This window comes from Lonchura striata, chromosome 16 (genome assembly GCF_050655825.1).
Source record: "Lonchura striata isolate lonStrDom1 chromosome 16, ASM5065582v1, whole genome shotgun sequence".
NCBI lineage: Eukaryota > Metazoa > Chordata > Aves > Passeriformes > Estrildidae > Lonchura > Lonchura striata.
In genome coordinates, this window is record NC_140718.1 from 5,692,908 (window position 1) to 5,710,717 (window position 17,810).

Here is a 17,810-nt window from a genome sequence, read left to right on the forward strand (position 1 = left end):
CAGAAATTTTCCCCAAATTGCCCAAATTTCCCCAAATTTTCCCCAAATTTCCCCAAATTTTCCCAAATTTTCCCAAATTTTCCCCAAATTTTCCCCAAATTTCCCCAAATTTCCCCAAATCTCTCAGAAATTTTCCCCAAATTGCCCAAATTTCCCCAAATTTTCCCCAAATTTCCCCAAATTTTCCCCAAATTGCCCAAATTTTCCCCAAATTTTCCCCAAATCGCCCAAATTTCCCCAAATTTTCCCCAAATTTTCCCCAAATTTCCCCCAAATTGCCCAAATTTCCCCCAAATGGCCCAAATTTCCCCAAATTTCCCCCAAATTTTCCCCAAATCGCCCAAATTTCCCCAAATTTTCCCCAAATTTTCCCCAAATTTCCCCCAAATTGCCCAAATTTCCCCCAAATGGCCCAAATTTCCCCAAATTTCCCCCAAATTTTCCCAAATTGCCCAAATTTCCCCAATTTCCCCAAATTCCCCCGATTTTCCCCCATTTCTCTCCCCCCGCAGGGCTCAGGACCCCGAGGCCTGGGAGGCGGAGCTCTGGGGGGCGGAGCCTGAAAGCCACGCCCCCTCCCCCGATGGCCACGCCCCCTCCCCCGATGGCCACGCCCCCTCCCCCGATGGCCACGCCCCCTCCCCCGATGGCCACGCCCCCTCCCCCGATGGCCACGCCCCCTCCCCTGATGGACACGCCCCCTCATCTGATGGACACGCCCCCTCCCCCGATGGCCACGCCCCCTCCCCCGATGCCCACGCCCCCTCCCCCGATGGACACGCCCCCTCCCCCGATGGCCACGCCCCCTCCCCCGATGGCCACGCCCCCTCCCCCGATGGCCACGCCCCCTCCCCCGATGGACACGCCCCCTCCCCCGATGGACACGCCCCCTCCCCCGATGACCACGCCCCCTCCTCTGATGGCCCCGCCCCCTCCTCTGGCCCCGCCCCCTCTTTGGACCCCACCCATTCATCTGGTCACGCCCCCTCTCTTAGCCCCGCCCCCTTATCAGGCTTCGCCATTTTCTTAGGCCCCTCCCCTGGCCCCGCCCCCTCCTCCCATGACCCCGCCCCCTCCCTTGGCGCCGCCTCCTCTCCAGGCCACGCCCCCTTCGTTGGCCCCGCCCCCTCCCCAAGCCACGCCCCCTCTTCCTTTATCCCCGCCCCCTCCTCAGGCCCCTCCCCCTCCTCTTCAGGCCCCGCCCCCTCGTTAGGCCCCGCCCCCTCTCTAGGCCACGCCCCCTCTCTTGACCCCGCCCCCTCTCCAGACCACGCCCCCTCTTCCCCTGACCCCGCCCCCTCCCCTGGGCCCGCCCCCTCAGGGCCCGCCCCCTCTAGACCCACCCCCTCCCCAGGCCCCGCCCTCTCTCTTGGCCCCGCCCCCTCCTCCCCAGGCCCCTCCCTCTCATTTGGCCCCGCCCCCTCTTCCCCTCACCCCGCCCCCTCCTCCCCAGACCCCACCCCTTCAGGCCCCGCCCCCTGCTCAGGCCCCTCCCCTAACCCCGTCCCCTCCGTTGGCCCCGCCCCCTCCGATGCCCCCTCCCCCTCTGGCCCCGCCCCTTCTCCAGACCCCGCCCCCTCAGGCCCCGCCCCCTTAGGCCCCGCCCTCTCCCCTGGCCCCGCCCCCTCAGGACCCGCCCCCTCTCTTGGCCCCGCCCCCTCAGGCCCCGCCCCCTCAGATCCCGCCCCCTATGGCCCCGCCCCCTGCTCCAGTGACCCCGCCCCCTCCGGCCCCGCCCCCTCTCTTGGCCACGCCCCCTCTCCAGGCCACGCCCCCTCTTCCCGTGACCCCGCGCCCTCTTTAGGCCCCGCCCCCTCAGACCCCGCCCCCTCCCCAGGCCCCGCCCCCTCAGACCCCGCCCCCTCCCCTAACCCCGCCCCCTCCGCTGGCCCCGCCCCATCAGGCCCCGCCCCCTCCGTTGACCCCTCCCCCTCCTCAGGCCACGCCCCCTCCGCTGGCCCCGCCCCCTCCGCTGGCCCCGCCCCCTCAGGCCCCGCCCCATCCGCTGGCCCCGCCCCCTCCCCAGGCCCCGCCCCCTCCCCCGGCCCCGCCCCCCGCGGGTCGCGGCTCCGCCTCCACGGCGCGTTCGCGGGGGCGGGGCCGGGGGGGGCGGGGCCGGACCTGGCGCTGCTGCGGCTCCGCCCCTCCCCCCGCTGGGGGCCGAGGCTCCGCCCCCTCTGCGCCCCCTACCGGGACCACCCGGGACCCCCAAAAACCCGCCCGGGCACCTGCTGGGCGCTGGGAACAGGTGAGCGCACCCAAAACCCACCTGGGCACCCAAAAATCCAACCAAAACTCACCTGGGCACCCAAAAATACACCCAAAACTCACCTGGGCACCCAAAAATCCAACCAAAACTCACCTGGGCACCCCAAAAATACACCCAAAACTCACCTGGGCACCCAAAAATCCAACCAAAACTCACCTGGGCACCCCAAAAATACACCCAAAACTCACCTGGGCACCCAAAAATCCAACCAAAACTCACCTGGGCACCCCAAAAATACACCCAAAACTCACCTGGGCACCCCAAAATCCATCCAGAACTCACCTGGGCACCCAAAAATACACCCAAAACTCACCTGGGCACCCCAAAATACACCCAAAACTCACCTGGGCACCCAAAAATACACCCAAAACTCACCTGGGCACGCCAAAATCCAACCAGAACTCACCTGGGCACCCAAAAATACACCCAAAACTCACCTGGGCACCCAAAAATGCACCCAGAACTCACCTGGGCACCCAAAAATCCATCCAAAACTCACCTGGGCACCCAAAAATCCATCCAAAACTCACCTGGGCACCCCAAAATCCATCCAAAACTCACCTGGGCACCCCAAAATCCATCCAAAACTCACCTGGGCACCCCAAAAATACACCCGGGACTCACCTGGGCATCCCAAAAACTCACCTGGGCACCCCAAAATCCATCCAGAACTCACCTGGGCACCCAAAAATCCATCCAAAACTCACCTGGGCACCCAAAAATGCACCCAGAACTCACCTGGGCACCCAAAAATCCATCCAAAACTCACCTGGGCACCCAAAAATCCATCCAAAACTCACCTGGGCACCCCAAAATCCATCCAAAACTCACCTGGGCGCCCCAAAAATACACCCGGGACTCACCTGGGCATCCCAAAAACTCACCTGGGCACCCCAAAATCCATCCAAAACTCACCTGGGCACCCCAAAAATACACCCAGATCTCACCTGGGCACCCAAAAATACACCCAGATCTCACCTGGGCACCCCAAAATCCATCCAAAACTCACCTGGGCACCCCAAACACTCACCTGGGCACCCAAAAACTGACCTGGGGACCCCAAAAATACACAAGGGAACCCAAAAACTCACCTGGGCACCCCAAACACTCACCTGGGCACCCAAAAATACCCCCAGAACTCACCTGGGCACCCCAAAAATACACCCAGAACTCACCTGGGCACCCCAAAATCCAACCAAAACTCACCTGGGCACCCCAAAATCCAACCAAAACTCACCTGGGCACCCCAAAAATCCATCCAAAACTCACCTGGGCACCCCAAAATCCATCCAAAACTCACCTGGGCACCCCAAAATCCATCCAAAACTCACCTGGGCACCCCAAAATCCATCCAAAAATCACCTGGGCACCCCAAACACTCACCTGGGCACCCCAAAAACCCGCCTGGGCACCCAAAAACTCACCCCAAAATCCACCCAAAAACTCACCTGGGCACCCCAAAATCCATCCAAAACTCACCTGGGCACCCCAAAAACCCACCTGGGCACCCAAAAACTCACCTGGGCACCCAAAAACTCACCTGGGCACCCAAAAATCCATCCAAAACTCACCTGGGCACCCCAAACACTCACCTGGGCGCCCAAAACTCACCTGGGCACCTCAAAAACTCACCTGGGCACCCCAAACACTCACCTGGGCACCCCAAAATCCAACCAAAACTCACCTGGGCACCCAAAAATCCATCCAAAACTCACCTGGGCACCCCAAAATCCATCCAGAACTCACCTGGGCACCCAAAAACTGACCTGGGCACCCAAAAACTGACCTGGGCACCCAAAAACTCACCTGGGCACCCCAAAATCCATCCAAAACTCACCTGGGCAACCGAAAAACTCACCTGGGCACCCCAAAAATGCACCTGGAACTCACCTGGGCCCATTTTGGGCCCATTTTGGCCCATTTTGGGCCCATTTTGGCCCATTTTGGGCTCATTTTGGCCCATTTTGGCCATTTTGGCCCATTTTGGCCCATTTTGGTCCATTTTGGCCCATTTTGGCCCATTTTGGGCCCATTTTGGCCCATTTTGGGCCCATTTTGGGCCCATTTTGGCTCATTTTGGTCCATTTTGGCCCATTTTGGCTCATTTTGGTCCATTTTGGCCCATTTTGGGCTCATTTTGGCCCATTTTGGGCCCACCTGGGGCTCCCCCCAGACCCCTCGGACCCCGCCCGGCTCCGCCCGGTCCAGGTGTGGCCCCGGCGCTGCCCCGGAAACGCCGAAAACGCCGAAAACGCCGAAAACGGCCCCGAAAACGGCCCCGAAAACGCCGAAAACGGCCCCGAAAACGCCGAAAATGGAACCGGAAACGCCGAAAACGCCGGAAACGACCCCAAAATCGGCGCCGGGAGCTTCTGCATCGACAGAGACGCCCCCGAGCAGGTGCCAGAGGGGATTTGGGGAGAATTCCGGGGATTTTGGGGAAATTTGGGAATTTGGGGGGAAAAGCGGGGGAGATTTTGAGGAAAAATTGGGGAAAATTGGGGAAAAATTGGGGGGAAAATGGAGGAAATTGGAGGAAATTTTGAGGGGAATTTGGGGGAAATTGGGGAAAATTTGGGGAAAAATGGAAGAAATTAGAGGAAATTTTGAGATATTTGGGGATTTGGGGGGAAATTTGGGGGAAATTGGGGAAATTTGGGGAAAAATTGTGGAAATTGGAGGAAATTTGGAGGGGAATTTGGGGGAAAATTTGGGGAATTTGGGGGAGGTCTTGAGGAAAAATTAGGGAAAAATTGGGAAAGAATTGCAGAAATTGGAGGAAATTTTGAGGGGAATTTGGGGGAAAATTTGGAAATTTGGGGGATTTGGGGATTTGGGATTTTGGGGAAATATGGGAGGAATTTGGCAAAATTTTGGGGAAAATTGGGGGAATCCTGGGGAATTCACTTTTGGGGAAAACTGGGAGAATTTGGGGGAGTTTTGGGAAATATTTGGGGGAAATTTGGGATTTTGGGGGATTTGGGATTTTGGGTAATTTTGGGATATTTTTGGGGTTGATTTTGGGGCATTTTTGGGGAATTTTGGGGTCAGTTTTGGGGTTATTCTGGGCACTTTGGGGCCATTTTTGGGGGTGATTTTGGGGTATTTTTGGGGCATTTTGGGACCATTTTTGGGGCGATTTTTGGGGTATTTTGGGACCATTTTTGGGGCAGTTTTTAGGGCATTTCGGAACCATTTTTGGGGTGATTTTTAGAGTATTTTGGGACCATTATTGGGACAGTTTTTGGGTTATTTTGGGACCATTTTTGGGGCAGTTTTTGGGGCATTTCGGGACCATTTTTGGGGCATTTCAGGGCCAGTTTTGGGGTTGATTTTGGGGTGATTTTGGGGCATTTCGGGACCATTTTTGGGACGGTTTTTGGGGCATTTCGGGACCATTTTTGGGGCATTTCAGGGCCAGTTTTGGGGTTGATTTTGGGGTGGTTTTGGGGCACTTCAGGGCCATTTTTGGGGCCGTTTTTGGGGCATTTTGGGATCATTTTTGGGACGGTTTTTGGGTTATTTTGGGACCATTTTTGGGACCATTTTTGGGACGGTTTTTGGGGCATTTCGGGACCCTTTTTGGGGTGGTTTTTGGTATATTTTGGGTTCCCTGGGCTCAATTTTTGGGCCGTTTTTTTTGGTTTTTTTTTTAATCCAACTCAACCAGTTTTATTTATTTATTAATTTTTATTTTTGGGGGACCCCCCCAGGCGGATTTCCTGGGGTCCCCCCTGGCCTGCGAGGAGCGGGGGCTGGGGCTGATTTTGGGGCCGTTTTTGGGGAATTTCTGAGGAAATTTGGGGGCACTTTTGGGGCATTCTGGGGTTGACTTTGGGGTGGTTTTGGGGCATTTTCAGCACCTTTTTTGGGACGGTTTTTGGGTTATTTTGGGACCATTTTTGGGACCATTTTTGGGATGGTTTTTGGGGCATTTCGGGACCATTTTCGGGGTTGATTTTGGGTTTATTCTTGCACACTTTGGGGTCAATTATGGGGTTGATTTTGGGATGGTTTTGGGGCATTTCTGGACCATTTTTGGGGCATTTCGGGACGATTTCTGGGGCAGTTTTTGGGGTATTATGAGACCATTATTGGGACAATTTTTGGGGCATTTCAGAACTATTTTTGGGGCAGTTCTTGGTCTATTTTGGGTTCCCTGGGCTCAATTTTTGGGCCGTTTTTTTTGGGTTTTTTTTTAATCCAACTCAACCAGTTTTATTTATTTCTTAATTTTTATTTTTGGGGGACACCCCCCCCCCCCCAGGCGGATTTCCTGGGGTCCCCCCTGGCCTGCGAGGAGCGGGGGCTGGGGCTGATTTTGGGGCAGTTTTGGGGAATTTCTGAGGAAATTTGGGGGCACTTTTGGGGCATTCTGGGTTTGACTTTGGGGTGGTTTTGGGGCATTTTCAGCACCTTTTTTGGGACGGTTTTTGGGGCATTTTGGGACCATTTTTGGGGCCGTTTTTGGGGCATTTCAGGACCATTTTCGGGGTTGATTTTGGGTTTATTCTTGCACACTTTGGGGTCAGTTATGGGGTTGATTTTGGGATGGTTTTGGGGCATTTCTGGACCATTTTTGGGGCATTTTGGGACCATTTCTGGGACAGTTTTTGGGGCATTTCAGGACCATTTTTGGGGCAGTTTTTGGGGAATTTTGGGGACCATTTTTGGGGCATTTTGAGACCATTATTGGGACGATTTTTGAGGCATTTCGGGACCATTTTTGGGACGGTTTTTGGGACGGTTTTTGGGTTATTTTGGGACCATTTTTGGGATGGTTTTTGTGGCATTTCGGGACCATTTTTGGGACAGTTTTTGGGGCATTTTGGGACCATTTTTGGGGCATTTTTTGGGGCATTTCAGAACTATTTTTGGGGCAGTTCTTGGTATATTTTGGGTTCCCTGGGCTCAATTTTTGGGCCGTTTTTTTTGTTTTTTTTTTTTTAATCCAACTCGACCAGTTTTATTTATTTATTAATTTTTATTTTTGGGGGACCCCCCCAGGCGGATTTCCTGGGGTCCCCCCTGGCCTGCGAGGAGCGGGGGCTGTGGTTCCTGCTGGGCGTGGCCGCCCCCCCAGCCCCGGGGGTCCCCCCGAAATTCACGGCGCTGCCGCCCCACGAGCGCTGGATTTCGGGGGTCGCCCGCGAGGTTCTGTTCGCCGAGGTCCCCCCGGACCCCCGGCAGGAGGAGCTGGAGGAGCTGCAGGGGGACCCCGAGAGCGCCCCCGAGGGGCCGCGGCCGGAGCGCGACGACGACGACGACCCCGAGTTCTGGGGGGGCTGGGGGCGCGGCGGCGCCGGCCGTGCGGGGAGCCCCGAAAATTGGGGGAGCCCCGAAAATTTGGGGAGCTCCATGACGTCACCAAAACCCGAAAATTTGGGGAGCCCTGTGACGTCACCAAAACCCGAAAATTCGGGGAGCTCTGAAACTTTGGGGAGCCCTGAAAATTCGGGGAGCTCCGTGACGTCACCAAAACCCGAAAATTTGGGGAGCCCCGAAAATGTGGGGAGCTCCATGACGTCACCAAAACCCGAAAATTTGGGGAGCCCCGTGACGTCACCAAAACCCGAAAATTCGGGGAGCCCCGAAAATGTGGGGAGCTCTGAAAATTTGGGGAGCTCCGAAAATGTGGGGAGTCCTGAAAATTTGGGGAGCTCTGAAAATTTGGGGAGCCCAGAAAATTTGGGGAGCCCCGAAAATGTGGGGAGTCCTGAAAATTCGGGGAGCTCTGAAAATGTGGGGAGCCCCGAAAATGGGGGGAGCCCTGAAAATTCGGGGAGCCCGGAAAATTCGGGGAGCCCCGAAAATTCGGGGAGCCCCGTGACGTCACCAAAACCCGAAAATTTGGGGAACCCTGAAAATTTGGGGAGCCCCGTGACGTCATCAAAACCCGAAAATTCGGGGAGCCCCGAAAATTTGGGGAGCCCCGAAAATTTGGGGAGCCCTGAAAATTTGGGGAGCTCCGAAAATTCGGGGAGCTCCATGACGTCATCAAAACCCGAAAATTTGGGGAGCCCTGAAAATTCGGGGAGCTCTGAAAATTCGGGGAGCCCCGAAAATTCGGGGACCTCCGAAAATTCAGGGACCTCCGTGACGTCATCAAACCCCGAAAATTCGGGGAGTCCTGAAAATTCGGGGAGCCCTGTGACGTCATCAAAACCCAAAAATTTGGGGAGTCCTGAAAATTTGGGGACCTCCGAAAATTTGGGGAGCTCTGAAAATTTGGGGACCTCCGAAAATTCGGGGACCTCCGTGACGTCATCAAACCCCGAAAATTCGGGGAGTCCTGAAAATTCGGGGAGCCCAGAAAATTCGGGGAGCCCCGAAAATGTGGGGAGCTCCATGACGTCACCAAAACCCGAAAATTTGGGGAGCCCTGTGACGTCACCAAAACCCGAAAATTCGGGGAGCTCTGAAACTTTGGGGAGCCCTGAAAATTCGGGGAGCTCCGTGACGTCACCAAAACCCGAAAATTTGGGGAGATCCGGAAATTTGAGGATCCCAAGAAATTTGGGAACGTCACCCGACCCTTGGATTTTTGGGATCCCGGAAAATTTGGGGAGCTCCATGACGTCACCAAAACCCGAAAATTCGGGGAGCCCCGAAAATTTGGGGACCCCCAGGACGTCACCGGACCCCCCAAATAATTTGGGGACCCCCCCCGAAAATTGGGGCGACCCCGAACCCCCCCGAGACCCCAAAATTCCCTAAAAAAAAATTTGGGTTGAAAGGAAAGGGGGGGAGGGGTCGGCCCCTCCCCCACCCCCGGATTTTGGGGGGTTTTGGGGATTTTTGGGGATTTTTGGGCAATAAAAGGTGGTGGAGATGCAGAGACCCCGACTCGGGTTTGGGTTTTATTTTGGGGGGGGGTCCCCCAAAAAAATTTGGGGAAATTTTGGAAATTTGGGGCTTCACCTCCCCCCCTCCCCTAAAAAAAAAAAAAACCTCAAATCGCCTCAAATTGCCCCAAATTTAATCCCGAAATCCAAAATTTTACGCGAAATCACTCCCAAAACCCCCCCAAAAAACCAAAATCCCCACTAAAAACCCAAAATCCTCCCAAAACCCCCCAAAATTTCCTAAATTATCCACAAAAACCCAAAAGCACCTCAAAAAAACCCAAATCCACCCCAAAACGCCCAAAAAAGACTAAAATATCCCCAAAATAAGCCAAAACTCCCTAAAAATCCCAAATTCCCAAAAAAACCCTTAAGCCACCTGAAAAAAAATCCCAAAAAATCCCCGAATCCCCAAAATTTCCCCGAATCCCCAAAATCCTCCCAAAAACCCCAAAAATTTCCTCCAAACCCCAAAATCCTCCCCAAAAAATCCAAAAGTTCCCCAAATCCTCCCCAAAACCGGGAAAATTTCCCAAAATCCTCCCAAAAAAACCCAAAATTCCCTGAACCCCCAAAATCCTCCCAAAAAACCCCAAAAAAATCACTTAATCCCCAAAATTCTCCCAAAAACCCCCAAAATTTCCCCAAACCCCAAAATCCTCCCCAAAAAATCCAAAATTTCCCCAAATCCTCCCAAAAAAACCCCAAAAAATCACTTAATCCCCAAAATCCTCCCAAAAAACCCCAAAAATTTTCTCCAAACCCCAAAATCCTGCTAAAAAAATCCAAAATTTCCCAAAGTCCTCCCAAAAAAACCCAAAATTCCCTGAACCCCCAAAATCCTCCCAAAAACCCCCAAAAAATCACTTAATCCCCAAAATCCTCCCAAAAAACCCCAAAATTTCCCCAAAACCCCAAAATCCTCCCCAAAAAACCCAAATTTTTCCAAAATGCCCCCCCAAAAAAATCCAAAATTTCCCCGAAACCCCAAAATCCTCCTAAAAATCCTCCCCAAAAAATCCAAAATTTCCCAAAATCCTCCCAAAAAACCCCGAAATTCCCTGAAACCCCAAAATCCTCCCAAAACCCCCCAAAATTTCCAAAAATCCCCAAAATCCTCCCAAAACCCCCCAAAATTTCCCAAAATCCTCCCAAAAAAAACCCAAAATTCCCACAAAACCCCAAAATCCTCCCAAAAATCCCCCAAAAACCCCCAAAATCCTCCCAAAAAACCCAAAAATCCCCCAAAATTCCCCCCGCCCCTCCCCCCCTTTGTGGCTCCCCGGCCGCGCTTTGGCCACGCCCCCTTTTCCCCATCCCCCCTTTCAGCCAATCAGCGCCTTCCCCGCCTCCGGGCTCAGCCAATCAGCGCGGGGCCCTCCCCGGAAGCCCCGCCCCCCTCCGCCCCTCCCCCACCGCGGCCGCGGCGCCGCCGCCGCTCCAGGTAAGGAATTTTGGGGGATTTTGGGGGATTTTGGGCTTTTTTTGGGATTTTTGGGGCATTTGGGGGATTTTTGGGGATTTTGGCGGATTTTGGGGATTTTTGGGGATTTTTTTTGGCATTTGGGGGCCCCTCCCCCACCCCCCGAAATCATCCGGCCCCTCCCCCACCCCCCCCCCCGAAAAAAATCCCGGGAAAAAAAAACAATAAAAAGGCTCAAAAATCCGAAATTAAAATAAAATAAAATAAAATAAAAGGCCGGAAAACCCCCCCAAAAAATCTCCCAACCTCCCCCCAAAAAAAGTCAAAAAAGGAAAAAAAAACACCCAAAAAACTAAAAAAAAGACAACCAAAAAAACCCCTCCAAAAAAGCCAAAAATGTAAAAAAGAAAACCCAAAAAAACCCGAAAAAAAACAAACAAAAATAAACCCAAAAAACCCAACAAAAGCCCCCCAAAAAAACCCAAAAAAACACCCAAAAAAAAGCGATAAAAAATCCAAAAAACAGGAATTTCCCGCCCCTTCCCCACCCCAAAAAAAATCCAAGCCAAAAATGCAAAAAACCAAAACAAAACAAACCCAAAAACAACAACAAAAAACCAGCAAAAAAATCACCCCAAAAAACGAAAAACAGCCCAAAAGAACCCAAATAAAACCTCCTGTAAAACCCAAAAAAATACTCCACCAAAAACCCCAAAAATACCAAAAAAAATCCCCCAAAAAACCCAAACACAAAAATCCCAAAACCAAAAAAACCCACCCAAAAAACCCCAAACATAAAAAATCCCCAAATATCCCAAAAATACAAAAAAAACCCGAAAAAAAACCCCAAAGAAGCCCAAAAATACCCCAAACGCAAAAAAACCCCAAAACCCCCGAAACCCCCAAAAAACCAACAAAAATACAAAAAAACACCCCAAAAAACCCCAAACATAAAAAATCCCTAAATATCCCAAAAATACAAAAAAAAAAAAACAAAAAACCTCCAAAGAAGTCCAAAAATGCCTCAAACCCAAAAAAACCCAAACCCCAAAAGATCCCCAAAATCCCCCCCCAAAAAACCCACCAAAAAAACTCCAAAAAACGACCAAAAATCCCCCAAATATTTAAAAAAACCTCACGGGATTTCCTGCCCCTCCCCCACTCTGGGAATTCCCAAATTTCTCCCCAAAACATTATTTGGGGTCCCCCAACCTCAAAAAAAACCCCAAAAAACCCAAAAATTGGGAATTTCCCTCCCCCAAAATCGTTCCGGCCCCTCCCCCACCCCTCCAAAAAAAATTAAAAAAAAAAAAAAAAAAAAAACCTGAAAAAAAATCTTTAAAAAACCCGAAAATGGGAATTTCCCACCCCTCCCCCACATCCACCCAAAAAGAAAATCCTGGGGAAAAAAAAGCCAAAAAAAACCCCAACAAAAAAAAGCCAAAAATGCAAAAAAAACCCCAAAACAAAAACCCCCAAAATATTTTTTCAAACTCAAAAAAAACCAAAAAAAAAAAGCCTTGGGAAAAATTCTTTAAAAAACCCAAAAATGGGAATTTCCCACCACTCCCACACATCCATCCCAAAAAAAAAAAAATCCCAGGGGAAAAAAAAACAACCAAAAAACCCCAAAAAACAAAACAAAAAACCAAAAAAAAATAAAAAAAAAAACAACAAAAAAAATTAAAAAAACAAACAAACAAACAAACAAACAAAAAAGAAAAAAGAAAAAGAAAAAAAGCTCAAAAATGGGAATTTCCCGCCCGTCCCCCATCCCAAATTTTCTAATTTTTTTGGATTCCCAAATTTTCCCTCCAAAAATAATCCGGGGGCCCCTCCCGCGTCACAAAAACCCCCCGAAAAAAATTCCCGGGGGAAAAAAAACCCAAAAAAGCAAAAAAAAAAAAAAAACCAAAAAAAAAACAAAAAAAAAAAACCCAAAAAAAATTTAAAAAAAAACGAAATCGTAAAAAAAACCCCAAAAACCCCAAATTTTCCCCCTCCCCCCCCACAGGCACTTCCCATGATGCACCTGGAGGCGCCGGCCACGCCCTGAGCGCACCTGGAGGCGGAGCCATGCCCACTGACGTCACTTCCGCCTCAAGCCCCGCCCACCGCGCACCTGGTGACGTCACTTCCGCCCCAGGCCCCGCCCACCACTCACCTGGTGACGCCATTTCCGCCCCAGGCCCCGCCCACCGCTCACCTGGTGACGTCATTTCCGCCCCAGGCCCCGCCCACCGCTCACCTGGCGGCTCCCAGGCCTCACCTGGCGCTGGCCCCGCCCACTCAAACGCAGGTGAGCGCCTCCGCTCAGGTGAGGCCACGCCCCCAGGTGAGGCCCCGCCCCCAGGTGAGCGCTCAGGTGAGGCTCCACCCCCAGGTGAGGTCCCCCACTCAGGTGAGCGCTCAGGTGAGTGCCTGACCCCAGGTGAGCGCTCAGGTGAGTGCTCAGGTGAGGTCCCACCCCCAGGTGAGGCTCCGCCCCCAGGTGAGGCCCCGCCCCCAGGTGAGCACTCAGGTGAGTGCCTGACCCCAGATGAGGTCCCACCCCCAGGTGAGGTCCCACCCCCAGGTGAGTGCCCAGGTGAGGCCCCGCCCCCAGGTGAGCGCTCAGGTGAGGCCCCGCCCCCAGGTGAGCGCTCAGGTGAGGCCCCTCCCCCAGGTGAGCGTCCAGGTGAGGCCCCGCCCCCAGGTGAGCGCCCAGGTGAGGCCCCGCCCCCAGGTGAGGCCCCTCCCCCAGGTGAGCGTCCAGGTGAGGCCCCGCCCCCAGGTGAGCGTCCAGGTGAGGCCCCGCCCCCAGGTGAGCGCCCAGGTGAGGCCCCGCCCCCAGGTGAGGCCCCGCCCCCAGATGAGGTCCCACCCCCAGGTGAGGCCCCGCCCCCAGGTGAGGCCCCGCCCCCAGGTGAGCGCCCAGGTGAGGCCCCGCCCCCCGGGCAGCGCCCGCTCACCTGCCCGCAGTGCCCCAAGGCCTTCGCCCAGGCCGGCGCCTTCCGGAAGCACCTGCGGGGCCACGCCGGGCTCCGCCCCCACAGGTGCGGCTCCTGCCCCAAGGCCTACGCCGAGCGCAAGGACCTGCGCAACCACCTGAGGGCGCACACAGGTGAGGGGGGGACACACCTGAGACACACTGGGGCACCCAAAATACACCTGGGACACACCTGGGGCACACCTGGGCACACCTGGGCACACCTGGGCACTGCGCAACCACCTGAGGGCGCACACAGGTGAGGGGGGGACACACCTGGACACACCTGGGGCACCCAAATTACACCTGGGACACACCTGAGACACCCAAAATACACCTGGGACACACCTGGGCACACCTGGGTACTGTGCAACCACCTGAGGGCGCACACAGGTGAGGGGGGGGCACACCTGGGGGCACCCAAAATACACCTGGGACACAACTGGGACACACCTGAGACGCACCTGGGACTGGAAACACACCTGGGCACACCTGAGACACACCTGGGGCACACTGGGACACACCTGGGCACACCTGGGGCAGACCTGAGGCACACCTGGGGGTACCTGGGATACACCTGGGCACACCTGGGACACACCTGAGGCACACTGGGACACAGCTGAGGCACACCTGGGATTGGGAAGACACCTGGGACACACCTGGGGCATGGGGACACACCTGGGACACACCTGAGACACACCTGGGCACACCTGGGACACACCTGAGGCACACTGGGGCACACCTGGGGACAACTGAGGCACACCTGGGGCACCCTGAGACACACCTGGGACTGGGAACACACCTGAGACACACCTGGGACACACCTGGGGTTACCTGGGACACACCTGGGACACACCTGGGGTACCTGGGCACACCTGGGACACACCTGGGAACACACCTGGGACTGGGAACACACCTGAGACACACCTGGGACACACCTGGGCACACCTGGGACACACCTGGGAACACACCTGGGACTGGGAACACACCTGAGACACACCTGGGACACACCTGGGCACACCTGGGACACACCTGGGAACACACCTGGGACTGGGAACACACCTGAGACACACCTGGGACACACCTGGGCACACCTGGGACACACCTGGGCACACCTGGGACACACCTGGGGTACCTGGGACACACCTGGGCACACCTGGGGTACCTGGGACACATCTGGGACACACCTGGGAACACACCTGGGACTGGGAACACACCTGAGACACACCTGGGACACACCTGGGGTTACCTGGGACACACCCGGGTGTACCTGGGACACACCTGGGGTTACCTGGGACACACCTGGGACACACCTGGGCCACACCTGACACACACCTGGGCTCACTTGAGACACACCCCGCCCCCCCTTACCCCGCCAGGTGAGCGCCCCTACCTGTGCGCCGAGTGCGGCAAGAGCTTCGGGCGCTCGTCGTCACTGTCGTGCCACCAGCGCATCCACGCGGCGGCCAAGCCCTTCCCGTGCCGCCTGTGCGGCAAGGCCTTCACGCAGCTCTCCAGCTTCCAGAGCCACCAGCGCGTGCACACCGGCGAGCGGCCCTACCTGTGCCCGCAGTGCGGCCGCACCTTCGCCGACCCCTCCAGCTTCCGCCGGCACCAGCGCGCCCACCAGGGCCTGAAGCCGCACGGCTGCGCCGACTGCGGCAAGGCCTTCCGGCAGCCGGCCGACCTGGCGCTGCACCGCCGCACGCACACCGGCGAGCGGCCCTGGCGCTGCGGCGACTGCGGCAAGGCCTTCGCCGCCTCCTGGGACCTGAAGCGGCACCGGCTGACGCACTCGGGCGAGCGGCCCTGGCGCTGCGGCGAGTGCGGCAAGGCGTTCGGCGAGCGGGCGGCGCTGGGCAAGCACCGGCGGACGCACTCGGGCGAGAGGCCGTTCGCCTGCGGGCGCTGCGGGAAGGGATTCGGCGGCGCCTCGGCGCTGCGCAAGCACGAGAGGACGCACGGCAGGGAGGAGGGGGCGGCGGGGGGCAATGTGGCCGCCGCTGGGGGGAGCGGTAATATGGCCGCCGGCGGGGGGGGCGGTGCGGGTGATGGCAAAATGGCAGCCGGCGGGGGGGGTAATATGGCGGAGGTCAAAATGGCGGCTCTTGGGGGGAGCAATGTGGCTGATGTCAAAATGGCCGCCCTTGTGGGGAGCAATATGGCTGACTCCAAAATGGCCGCCGTTGGGGGGAGCAACATGATGGACATCAAAATGGCCGCCATTGCTGGGAGCAATATGGCTGACACCAAAATGGTCGCCGTTGGGGGGAGCAATATGGTGGATGTCAAAATGGCCGCCGTTGGGGGGAGCAATATGGTGGATGTCAAAATGGCCGTCGTTGGGGGGAGCAATATGGTGGATGTCAAAATGGCCGCCATTGGGGGGGGAAATATGGCTGACATCAAAATGGCGGCTCTTGGGGGAAGCAACGTGGCGGATGTCAAAATGGCCGCCGTTGGGGGGGGCAATATGGTGGATGTCAAAATGGCGACTGTTGGGGGGAGCAATATGGCTGACATCAAAATGGCCGCCATTGGAAGGGGCAATATGGCTGATGTCAAAATGGTGGCTCTTGGGGAGAGCAATATGGCAGACACCAAAATGGCCGCCGTTGGAAGGGGAAATATGATGGACATCAAAATGGCCGCCATTGGGGGGAGCAATATGGCTGCCGTTGGAGGAAGCAATATGGCTGCCATTGCGGGACACAATATGGCTGACACCAATATGGCTGTTGCTGAGGGGAGCAATATGGCTGCCGTCGGGACAAACAATATGGCGGTCGTTGGGGGAAAGAATATGGCTGCCGTCAACATGGCCGCCGTTGTGGGGAGCAATATGGCCGACACCAATATTGCCGCCATGTTGGGAGCCAAAATGGCCGACACCAATATGGCCGGCGTTAGAAGAAACAATATGGCGGATGTCAATATGGCCGCCATGTTGCAAGCCAAAATGGCCGACACCAATATGGCCGGCGTTAGAAGAAACAATATGGCGGATGTCAATATGGCCGCCGTTGGAGGAAACAACATGGCCGCCATGTTGGGAACCAACATGGCCGCCGGATCCAACATGGCCGAAGGCAAGATGGCGGCGAGGCCCCGCCCCTTCCCCTGCCCCGTCTGTGGGCGGAGCTTCGCCTCGGGGGCGGGGCTGAGGCGGCACCAGCGACGTCACGGCCCCGCCCCCTCGGGCTCGGGCTAAGCCCCGCCCCCGGGTGGGCGGGGCCTGGGGAGGGGGCGGGGCTTGGGGCGGGGCCGGGCTTGGCCACGCCCCCCGCGCGCGTCAATAAACGCTGAGTCAGCAACGGCGGCTGCGGCTGATTGGGGGATGGGGCGGGCCCCAAAAACCCCCGAAATCGGCCCAAAAAATGTCCCGGGAACGTTCCTGAAATGTCCCAAAAATGTCCTGGAAATGTTCCCGAAATGTCCCAAAAATGTCCCGGAAACGTTCCCAAAGTGTCCCAGAAATGTTCCTGAAATGTCCCAAAAATGTTCCTGAAATGTCCCCAAAATTCCCCAAAAATGTCCTGGAAATGTTCCCGAAATGTCCCAAAAATGTCTCAGAAATGTTCCCAAAATTCCCCAAAAATGTCCTGGAAATATTCCCAAAATGTCCCAAAATTCCCAAAAAATGTTCCCAAAATGTCCCGGAAATGTTCCCGAAATGTCCCAAAAATGTCCCGGAAATGTTCCCGAAATGTCCCGGAAATGTTCCCGAAATGTCCCAAAAATGTCCTGGAAATGTTCCTGAAATGTCCCCAAAAATGTTCCCGAAATGTCCCAAAAATTCCCCAAAATTGCCCCAAAAATGTCCTGGAAACGTTCCCGAAATGTCCTGGAAATGTTCCCGAAATGTCCCGGAAATGTTCCTGAAATGTCCCAGAAATGTTCCCAAAGTGTCCCAGAAATGTTCCTGAAATGTTCCCAAAATTCCCCAAAAATGTCTCGGAAATGTTCCCAAAATGTCCCGGAAATTCCCCAAAAATGTCCCGGAAATGTTCCCGAAATGTTCCCAAAATTCCCCAAAAATGTCCTGGAAATATTCCCAAAATGTCCCAAAAATGTCCCAAAATTCCCAAAAAATGTTCCCAAAATGTCCCGGAAATGTTCCCAAAATGTCCCAAAAATTCCCCAAAAATTAAAAAAGAAAGTTCCCCAAAAAAGTTCCTGAAATGTCCCAAAATTTCCCCAAATTCCCCCAAAATTAACCAAAAAAAGTTCCCCTAACATCACCAAAAATCCCCAAAATGTCCCAAAAATTCCCCAAAATTGCCTTGAAAATGTCTCGGAAATGTT

The 17,810-nt window shown here is 54.8% G+C and overlaps 2 protein-coding genes across 2 annotated transcripts in view; both read left to right on the forward strand.

The window, feature by feature from the left end:
• The window catches only part of LOC144247884 (uncharacterized), a 29,104-nt gene extending 19,997 nt beyond the window's left edge, over positions 1–9,107 (forward strand). The window contains exons 9-12 of the mRNA XM_085593509.1: positions 513–1,711; positions 1,991–2,248; positions 4,443–4,669; positions 7,277–9,107. Coding sequence (XP_085449635.1) covers positions 513–1,711; positions 1,991–2,248; positions 4,443–4,669; positions 7,277–8,986 — 3,394 coding nt within the window. The 3' untranslated portion in view covers positions 8,987–9,107. The remainder of the gene's footprint in view (positions 1–512; positions 1,712–1,990; positions 2,249–4,442; positions 4,670–7,276) is intronic.
• Positions 9,108–10,505: 1,398 nt separating this feature from the next.
• ZNF668 (zinc finger protein 668) lies at positions 10,506–16,819 on the forward strand. Its single transcript, XM_085593494.1, has 4 exons — positions 10,506–10,558; positions 12,552–13,184; positions 13,407–13,640; positions 14,885–16,819. The coding sequence occupies exons 2-4, from the start codon at positions 12,614–12,616 to the stop codon at positions 16,714–16,716; spliced, it is 2,637 nt and encodes an 878-aa protein (XP_085449620.1). The 5' UTR covers positions 10,506–10,558; positions 12,552–12,613; the 3' UTR covers positions 16,717–16,819.
• Positions 16,820–17,810: the final 991 nt, after the last annotated feature.